Source organism: Octodon degus, unplaced genomic scaffold, assembly GCF_000260255.1.
Source record: "Octodon degus isolate 3935 unplaced genomic scaffold, OctDeg1.0 scaffold00141, whole genome shotgun sequence".
Taxonomy (NCBI): domain Eukaryota; kingdom Metazoa; phylum Chordata; class Mammalia; order Rodentia; family Octodontidae; genus Octodon; species Octodon degus.
The window spans coordinates 4,009,264-4,019,853 of record NW_004524717.1 but is presented as its reverse complement, the minus strand read 5'-3'; the positions used below and the strand labels follow the sequence as shown (position 1 = coordinate 4,019,853).

The window sequence follows — 10,590 nt, the reverse complement described above, 5'->3', positions numbered from 1 at the left end:
TCTGAGGCCTAAATAAGAGAGAGAGAGAGAGAGAGAGAGAGAGAGAGAGAGAGAGAGAGAGAAACATAATCATTAGTTAGAAAAGCCATGGCTGAATAGAGTAGCATATGTCTCAGTAAGAAGAGAAGCCATGTGCGTCTGCCCTTATCCCATAGGGGCAGGAGGACACTGACTTTTGGGCATGTTCAACAGTCAAGAAAATGTAATTGAAGGAACAAGGGTCAACAATTCTTTTTTTTTTTAAAAATAGCACTGGGGATTGAATCTGGGGCTTCACATACATGAGGCAAGCATGCTACCACTGAGTTCTACCCTCAGTACTTTTAATTTTTATTTTAGTCTTGCTAAACAGCCCAGGCTGCCCTCAAACTTCTGAATCTCTTATCTCAGCCTGCCAAACAAACTGGGATTAGGTGTGTGCATGATGATGCCCAACTAACTTCTTTAGAGCAATGGCTCTCAGTCTTCAATCTGAAACACAAAATATGTAAAGCTCTTGCCCCATTTTCGGGGCTTCACCTCCCGAGACTCTTCCAAAAGCTGTGTATCTGGGAGAGGGAACTTCGAGGTGGGGCTGGTTCTCTTTTCTACACAGGAGTAGGAATAAACCCTGCACTTCAGGACTAGAGGTGCAGCCCAGAATCCTTCTAAAATTCCCTCCTTTTGCACCCTATGAAGACTCCTTTGAGTGATACTCAGGAAAAAGACTGCTGCCTGTCCCTTCTCAAGTGAAGGAAGCCTCAGGCTTCTGGAAAGCTTTGCAAGATCTAGAGCTGGTAGAACATTCTACCTGTGTGCAGAAGCGGCGTCAGTGGAAGCATCTGAGGTCCTGATACCCACCTTTGCCTTTTCAATGACATTTGCGAACTCTCCCACCCACAGGAAGCAGTGCTGGGGTGACAGCAGGAGGAAGCAGTCCCCGCTGTTGAGGGATGAGGCACGGGGCTCCACAAGCCTCGTCTGCACATGTCTTCTCCCTGAAGATGAGGCCCAAGGTTACCGTTTTCCTAGACAGGAACAGGACCAGGAGGCACCCAGAGCTGAATGTCCCTGCCATGGACTTCTCTGCCCCAATGACTCTGGGCTGCTCTATCAGTTCCTGTGGTGCAGGGTGGCATGGGACGGTGAGAGGGCTGCACGGCAGCATTAGCGATCACTTCCCTCGGTGGTGTTTGTCCAAATGCCACCATGCTGCTTAGGACTGCGCTATGTCCGTGTCTGGTGACAGTGTGCACACTGGTGCACTATGCTTCCCCCTCCAGGGACACTGCCAAGCAGGCCCTTCCACTTAACATCTCTGGCCGTGCTGCGGGGAAAGGCAAGGCTTCTCTCGGATCCCATCTCCTTCTCCAAGATTTCCCGCTATACCTCATGGGCCATCTAAACAGGAATCAGCTCAGAGGGAAACTGCTTTGTGTCTCATTCAACTTTCTGATAAACGATGCATCAGTTTTGAGCTTCCACAGTACACACGTAGGGTCAGCTCTGCTTTAGTCCACAGCAACGTGTCACTAGTTGCTAGTCTTCGATACACTAAAAAGGGCAGTGGATTTAGCCCAGAGGGAGGATGTTTCCTCCACCCCTGTCTCCAGTGTACCTAGAGTGGCCACTAGGTGGCACAGAAGCCCTCTTCGCTCCACTCAGACGTCTGCTTTTCTTAGTCCCCTCTCTGCCAGGGAGAGAAAGGCATAGTATTTTCTGCTTCTTTGGCTCCAGAGTTCCTGTAACTCCTTCCCCAGGAATGTGCCCTCCTCCCCTGGCACGCATGGACCCTTGGCTGGTCTCAGCAGGGAGAGCTGAGATCCATCCTGAGCCCGTATGGTGCATCTGGTAGCTGTATACAGCACTAGCGTTACGGACCACTAAGCCAGGGGATCAGGGTGGAGGAGCGGAGGCTGAGATGCTGACTGAGGGGACACCTCCAGCTCTGGCTGCTCCTCAGCAGCTGCTGTGACCATGTTAGCAACTTCCCACAGCCTCAGTGCGTAGGATGCTTCCTGCCTGACGGGTTTCTGTGGGGCTCAGGTGTGAGGAGCTAGCACTATGCTGCATGCGTGGCAGGCTCCCAGGAAGCACGCGCACCCTCACTGGCAATAAGGGGAACATTCAGGACTCCTGAGACCAGACAGAAAGCACCTGTCAGAGCGCAATTCCTCCATGCTACTGGGAAATACCTTTAACCTGTAACAACATCAGCTTCTTGTAGGGCACCGCGCTGTTGTTGGAATTCTGCTCGGTCAGGTTGACGCTCCGCAGGCTGACATTGCTGAAGTTCTCCTTACTGGCTAAGCCTGCCAGAGTGACTTCCGAGAAGTTGGAGTTGGAGGACACTGGGCAGGTTGAAGAAGGAAAGCCGAGTAGGGGAAGTAAGATGTTTAGTGAAATGGCACGGTTCGCAGTCAGAAATGATTCCTAACTGATCTAACTTCTACAGTCAGGCTGAGGGCTCCTCCCCGTCCCCTGAGCACCTGGGGTTCCCTGCTACTCACTCTTTTCCACTTTCATCCGCTTCGACTCCATGAAGGCGATGTTCAGCCTCTGCTCTGTGTATTCCTGAAGGAGGTCCTCTCTCGCAGCCAGCATCTTGAGCGGGTTTTTGGAAGCCTGCACCCGGCGCTTGGGCCTAACGGCTCGCTTGTGCTCTGCCACAGAGGACGTCAACCTGCCAGTAGAGCACAGCCAGTCTCAGTTTGGTTAGCAGCTATAGCAGCCAGGTCTGGTTAATGGGTGGGTTGGGACCCAGGGCAATGGGCTCCAACCTTTTACTTCCTGATTTCATTGCAAGTCACCCTGGTACCTTTGCACTGAGCCTGGTTTTAGCTTTTCTATTTTCTAAGTAGCTGAACTGCCCAGACTGGGCTGGAGCCCAGGAATTTGCCTGCCTCAGCTGTAGTCATTATAAAGCTTACCGCTCGTCCTACCATCTCTCCTGAGGTGGGGTCACGGGGTCCAGGTGGGGAAGGGAGCGCTAGGTGCACTGTCTTGAGGGTCCCCACAACACCCATAAGCCTCCCTGTGCTCAGCCTGGAGGCCCATCAGTGCCACTGCAAGACGGCTCATAAGATTAGGGGGCCCCATCTGTCCGTCTCGTTCCTACGCCTCTGTCTCTCTGGGTGCAGCTCTCTCTCTCTGGAATAGCACAGCCATGGCCCTGGAGAATTCACGATCCACCACTGCCTCTCCACCCAAGCCAGCTTAATCATTCTCCTCACAAAACAGCTTTTCAGTTCCCTATGTCAATCTACCATGAGCTTCCGCTCCCCCTAGGAGCCCTGTACCACAGGCCTGCCAAGCCACGGGAAACCCTGGAACTGTGTGGTGTCTGTGGGCAGAAGAGAAGCACGGAGAGGTGGCGGGGACAGCTACACAAGCTCTTGGGGGGACAGCTGTCACCATGCGCAGCTTCCAGGGGTGCATGGCTCTGTGCCTGAGAGTCTGTATATATATGACACTGGTGTGTGCGTACTAGTGAAAATACACGCAGACTCATACAATTAAAGTGTCTGCTGGATGTTTAGCAAATTTATTACAGGAAAGGACACAAATGCCATTAGCCTCTCTCAAAATTGTCCCCCTGACTTTGAACACACTTATCCCTTTGTCCTTGTTACTTAGGAAGTCCTCTGTCATGGGCGTCTTTAGAGGGAATGATCATAAATATAGTGAATGCTACCACTGAGTGCCATTCAACAGAAAGCAGGCTTGTAAAACTATCATGGGGTGTCCTTATTGACCTTAAAATGGGATCTCAGAGAATTCTGGCTCTTCTGCAGGGCACTTCTGAAAAGTCAAAATAACTATGAAAACTAAACATTTTGAATGGATTCAGGGCGGGAAGACAGCCATGACAGCGTGAGTAAAGACACTCATGTAAGAGGACTTCCACGACTGCTTGAGGAAGTGCAAGAACAGTCTACATAGGAAGGACACTGTGGCTCATACCTAGATGTCTCCCCAAAGCCTCAGGAGCTTCTGGAGGGATCGGGATCTAGGATGAGTGACTCTGGGATCAAGGATGCGATGCTGGGATTGATTTGTGGTGCGAAGCTGGGGTTAAGGGTGTGAGTGCTACCTGCCTAAGGATGGGTAGCCTGGGAAGATATAAGGGACAGGGAAAGGGCGGTTGCTGGTTGCTTGCTGTTGCTGCTTGTTTTTTTTTTTTTTTTTTTTTCTTTTCAAAGTTTTATTGATAAACATATAGCAATGAGACAGTTTCAAATCAAATCGAAAGTAGTTTCAACAAATAATACACTGCGTATATTCTTCTTAGTGGTTAATTGCTGTACAAGATGCAGACTTGTGATCCTACTTACAAACACCATTAGAAAAAATCATTCTATTCATTAAGAGAATGCAACTATATATCTATCCCAACCACTTTGAATACACAGATACAAAATGGACATTCATAGTTATATCCCAATTTTTTTAAGTTCCGTTGTTGAATATTATAGGTGTGTAAACTCAGCAAAATATTCTAAAAGAGTCCAGTAGCCCATAATAGCATTGGGTCTTCTGTTTAACTGGCAATGTCAGAAATTACTGACTTGAGTCCCCCACAGCTCAACATAACAACACGGCTTTACTTCCTATATTTCGTCTTCATACTTTTCTACTGGATGGTTAAGACCAAGGTAAAGCAGGACCTGTGCAACAAGAGTTGTAGCTTTTGGGTCTGAGAAGGTCAGTGAAATGCCCTCAGGATTTATCCTGAGATCCTGTACCTCAGATTGTAGAACCTTTGTCAGCGGCAGCCATGTGGATGAGTCACGGCCAATGCTTGGCCAATTGCTGCTTGTCTTTGGCTGCCTCTTGCCCACTCTGCCCTCTCCCTCTGCCAAGCCACTCTACCTTGGAGCCAACTGATCATGGACGGAACCCTCCACAAACTGTGAGCTAAATAAGCCTTTACTTCCTTAACTTTGGGTGTTGAATAATTTGTCTCAGTAATGAGAAAAAAGTAACTAAGATGAAGGAAGATCTTAAGGGACATTAATGGCCATGTGTCTTTTATTGTAATCAATTTTTAAAAATTTAAACATTAAAAAAAATTAAACATTAAGTGTGTGTGTTCAAATTGTATATGCTTATACTATGTAACAATATAAACAATAACATTTAAGTAGGGACAAGATTGAGAAATGGTTAAATTATGTACACAAGCATTCCAAATATTATGTTAAGGTTGAGATGGCAAATTGTTCATTTTTTAAAGGTAAGAAATGAAAGCATGCCAGTTAAAACAAATTGAACAAACTGGACTATGCACAAACTGTGTTAGGAGCAGCTAATGAAAAATTCTGTAAGAGATGGTGCCCCGAATTTCTGTAGGAAGATAGAGATGTATGTTGGCTGCTGGGGGTGTAGCCTGCCTAGCACGTGGATTCCTGCTTCTGGTGATAGCATCTCAGCTTCCCTTTGGAGAAAGCGATTACCCTCCTTCTGTCCCTTACATCTTCATTCTACCCCCTTTGTGGCTCTGGGGAGGATCTAGACCCAGGCTCTAACTTGTCTCGTCCTCTTCCTTAGGATGGGATGGATGTGTTCAGGAGGAAGTTAGAATTCAAGAGCAATGATGAACACACTGGGAATTCCTGCTGGAGCAAATGTGAAGAGAAGCTGCAGGTACTAAGCCAAGGAGGTGGCCTGTAAAACCACAGCTGGGGGTGGCCACTGTCCATGGGTATTGCCCCCAACCCTGAAAGAAGCCAACCGCTCTGAAAATGGCCACAGAGAGACCATATTCCAGTGAACCCCTGGAACCTGAGGTCACACCTGCAATTCTCAGTCCATGAATCCATAAATCCTTTCACAACTTTCTTTTGCTGAAATCAGTGTGACTTAGGTGTTTTTGTGGCACTCAGCAACTGACAGAATCCTGGTATCATAATGACGTTACTTAGGTAGTTTTGTGACATTCTCATGTAAAGAGAACTCTTTGGCCATCACTGAAAAGACCTGCAGATCTACTGATTTTATATATTATGATGCTAAGTCACATTCCTCTTTGCTTTTCTAGTTACTTGTAGAAATTTGAGCTCATGTCCAAATGGGTTTCCATTATAAGAACTCAACAGGTCAAATGGAACAGATGTAAGAATCTCTGCTAAGTGATGTTAAAGCAAAAAAGTGCACAGCAATACTTGAATGATGTGAAATATTTAGTGACACTAGTTTTATGGAATAAGGCAAACATCTGTTGCACACACATGTTGCCTATATGTACATCTAGTCTGTAGCAGGTATGCTTTACGGGACCCACAGTACCATGCAGCTAGCTCTACAGTAAAAATGTAGCTGTAAGGGTTTTGTGGCATAGAAAGTAACACAGCGATAGAAGTTCACTGTTACAGGACTACGTGGGGACAGTGAAGGAAGCCTGTCATTGTGGAAGAAAGATGGAGACCAAAATAACTCACTTAGGTGCATAAGGATCAAAAATAACATCGAAATCCTCATCCAGCTCCACAGGACTTCTTGGTATGTTATAGTCGGTGCTGCGGTAAAATTTGGCAAAGGTCTCATCATCATCTAACTTCATCACCTCCTTCACAGATTGACCAGTGACAGTGAGTACTGTTTCCCCGACTGCCAATAGAGAGAAGCCAGTGAACAAGAGAAGAATTCTATGAACAACAATCCATGACTACATCTTGCAATACATTAAAATTATACCCTCTCAAAGTTCCCAGAGTGAGGGCTGGCCAGATAGCTCAGCAGATTAAAGTGCCTGCATAGGCAGACGCAGGGACTGGGGTTCGATCCCTGGCATGCCAGGCTGATCCCGCCCCCGGGATGCACTGAGACCGTGATTGAGACTGGGCATGGGGTGCGCACCTGTAATCCCAGCACTTGGGAGGCAGAAAATGGGAGGATCACTATCAGTCTGATCTGTGTAGTGAGACTCTGTACTAAATACAAAAAAAAAAAAAAAAAAATTCCCAGAGAGGAGAAAACACTGCAGCAGTGCATAGGGTCATGTGGCTGCTTGCTGGCCCTTACTTGACTTCTGGGAGAATACTGCACCAAGCCAACCACACCCAGTACAAGGGTAGGAGGGAGTAAGGCTGACCTTGCTGCCCACAATTCCACTGAGCCTTTATTTATTTTTTTGCCATAATTTTATTGATAAACAAATAGCAATGAGACAGTTTCAAATCAAATCGGTAGGACAGTTTCAATAATTAACGAACTGCATACATTCTTCTTAGTGGTTAATTGCTGTACAAGATGTGGACTTGAGATCCTATTTACAAACACCATTAGAACAAATCCCTCTATTCATTAAGAGAATGTAACTATATATCTATCCTAACCACTTTGAATACACAGATACAAAATGGACATTCATCTGTATCCCCTTTTTTTCTAAGTTCTGTTATTTGAATATTATAGGTGTGTAAACTCAGCAAAATATTCTAAAAGAGTCCAGTAGCCCTTAATAGCATTGGGTCTTCTGTTTAACTGGCAATGTCAGAAATTATTGACCTGAGTCCCCCACAACTCAACATAACAGCATGGCTTTACTTCCTATATTTCATCTTCATACTTTTCTACTGGTACCTCAATTTTTATGTACTAAAATTTTCTCTTAGAAATACTTTGTGATTTACTATGAGTCTGAGCTGTGCAGTAAGACCCTATAACAACCAAAAACATCTTTAAAGAAAGAATTTGTGATCACAAGAAAGAATATCAGCTTTCACCATCTGAGAAATTGATACACATGACTGGAAGTTTATCCAAGATCATGTTGATATTTGCATATTTCTAATTGTTTTCAGAGGTAAAAACACAATCACTGAGTTCATAATTCTGATCTGATGACTCTCCAAAGGTTTTATTTTATTATTATTATATATATATTTTGTATTTTAGGGAAGGTTCTACAGGATGTATAGGGTCTCACTACTAGATCAGACTCCTAGTGATCTGTCTGTTTACAGCCTCCCAAGAGCTGGGATTACAGGTGTGCGCCACCATACCCAGTCTTAATTGCCCTTTCAGTGCACTCTGGGGATGAGGCTGGCATGGCAGGCCCAGGGACTGAACACATCCAGGCCCCTGCACCTGCTTGCAGGTGCTTTAATCCCCTGAGCTATTTGGCTGGCCCTCCAAGGGTTTTAGATTTAGGAATAAAATGTTATTGGGAAGCTGGGAAATCAGGAAGGCATTTAAGCTGCTGAGCTCTCTCCCTGGCCAGCAGCTGGGGAATCAGAGTCTGACTCTTTTCACCAGGCTTAACCCAAATCTCATATTTTTTTAAAAAAAATGTATTTAGTACAGGGTCTTCAGGGTCTCACTACACAGACTGGACTTCTACTGATCCTCCTGTTTTCAGCCTTCCAAGCACGGAGATTACAGGTGCTTTAATCTGCTGAGCTATCTGGCTGGCCCTCCAAATCCGATTTGTTAAAAGATAACAACAAAGATAATGCTTATATTATTAATTAATAAACCTATAATAGAAGGAAGACAACTTAGCTGAGGAGAAAAAGCAATCAGATAGAACTTAGGGATTCTAAGAGAAGAGCAGGACTGTTTTGGTTTTTGTATCTACTCATTGAAAATACAAATGCTGCTGCACTAAAAGAACCTAAGCTAACGCGCCCCTTCTGGCCTCTGATATGTACCTTTGTTATTCAGCCTTCTTAGAAAGGTTTCTAGCCTGTCCAGCTTCAGGTCTGATTCCAGCTGCATATCCGGTCTGGCTTCAATATCTGAACAAGTACAAACCACCAGTGAGAGAAGGTCTTTGAAGACTCATTCAATTAGAAACTGAGACCCGATGGACATCTTTGCGACTCACCTTCCAGGGGTTTGGAAACTGGTGTAGTGCCCCTCGATTTGCTGCCCAGAGGAGAAGCTACTGGGGTTATGGCTGTGGGTGACGCCAAACCTGCAGAACAGAAAATGGAGCAAAGACTCAGTATCTTAAAATCACTTCTAGACATTGCCAGGACCCTGATCATCCCTGCAAGTCCCAGTGTAGACTATAATTTGTAAGAACTTAAGCCAGAACCTGGCATGCACGTATGTGGCTATTCGGCAGATACCACAACTGTGAGGTGACTGCCACTATACACAAGATTTAAAAATTCCTAATGACTAAGAGCCTGGCAAGCTGATACTCCAAAACTGAATGAGAGAGAATGAGAAAGCATCAGTGCTGAGTCAACTGAGTACAAGAGTGTGCGAGACCATCAGAATACACCCAAGAAAGGGAGCTACCAGTTCTGAAGGGTGGGAGGGGCCGCTGAGCAGGGAGCGCACTTGTACCGTCTCTCCCGGAGGAAGTAAAGTATAAACTGTGGCATGCGGGACCACCCATGGTGGTCCCTCGCACTGGAGGTTAAGGACAAGCTGGCCTTGCGCTGTTACACAAGACAAAGACCCAAAGAGCGTTGGCTGTTCAGAAACATAGCAGCCCCATTAAAAAGAAAAAAAAAAAAAAAAAAAAAAAGCAAAATCTGACAAGTTGAGTAACACTTCTTCCACTAAAGACAACAGGAACTGACTCTGAAGTAAAGGCGTTCGATAGGAATAGTCCACACAATGTGTCATGAAAATATTCACGTGACATCACTACTATGACAGGGAAGGGGAAGTAAAAAGGATCAAGATGCTTCGTGCACAAGCACCAGTGCCCCACCGTGGGTATCGTCATCGTGCACTTGAAACTTACACTCGTAGGAAAACATTTTTAAAAAATGTATTTACTTACTTATTTACTACAGGGTCTCGCTACACAGCTGACTTGTAGGGGTTCTCCTGTCTCAGCCTCCCCAGTGCTGGGATTACAGGTGCGTGCCACTATGCCCAGTCTCTATGGCTGGCTCAGCATGGAGCCAGAATAGCAGGCGGTCCCAGGATTTGAACCCGGGTCCTTGTACTTGCCAGGCTGATGCTTAAGACCACTAAGCTATCTCCCTGACCCCAACAGTTGCCTTATTTGTTTTTTGCCTGTTTTGGGTGATTTTTATATTTTTTTGATTGAAGTCATTATTTTTTAAATATTTTAATTATTAATTGGTGCAGGGTCTTGTTAGGCAGCTTGGACTCGCAGTGATCCTCCTGCCTTACCCTTCCCAGCGCTGGGATCACAGGTGCACAGCACCATGCCCAGTTTTGGTGACCGGCTTGGCACGGCATACAGTACTGGGGATCGAACCCAGGTTCTTGTACTTGCCAGGCAGATGCTCAGGCTGCCATCTATCTCCCCAGCCCTAAGAAGATTCTTAAAAAGATTTTGAAAGCCCATAGCCTGTTTCCAGAATGGTCACCTGGTAAGTGTGCGTGCATACACACATGCACTTACACACACGTGTGCATGGCTCTCACCTTTCTTTACCATTCTGCCAGCCACTGTGAACTGGGTGGAGTCGTTGGCAGCGCCTCTGCCTTTAGTTTTCCAGGCCTCTTCCCTCACGGTAATGAGTTGCTTCCGCTCCTCGATTGTCATCTGACTTTCTCGACTTTCTGTGACCCGCTGTTTGTGAAATTTATAAAAGAGAAAATGAGAGAGAGAGAGAGAGAGAGAGAGAGAGAGAGAGAGAGAAAGAGAGAGAGAGAGAGAGAGAGACAGAGAGA

At 45.9% G+C, this 10,590-nt stretch overlaps 1 protein-coding gene across 17 annotated transcripts in view; it reads right to left on the bottom strand.

Annotated features, from left to right (window-relative positions):
• The window catches only part of Svil (supervillin), a 171,241-nt gene that overhangs the window by 26,614 nt on the left and 134,037 nt on the right, over positions 1-10,590 (bottom strand). For all 17 annotated transcript variants that reach the window (XM_023701808.1, XM_023701811.1, XM_023701802.1 and 14 more), the window contains 7 exons: positions 10,342-10,489; positions 8,810-8,899; positions 8,634-8,720; positions 6,420-6,588; positions 2,490-2,662; positions 2,175-2,330; positions 841-977 (listed from right to left, as the gene is read on the bottom strand). In XM_023701808.1, coding sequence (XP_023557576.1) covers positions 841-977; positions 2,175-2,330; positions 2,490-2,662; positions 6,420-6,588; positions 8,634-8,720; positions 8,810-8,899; positions 10,342-10,489 — 960 coding nt within the window. The remainder of the gene's footprint in view (positions 1-840; positions 978-2,174; positions 2,331-2,489; positions 2,663-6,419; positions 6,589-8,633; positions 8,721-8,809; positions 8,900-10,341; positions 10,490-10,590) is intronic.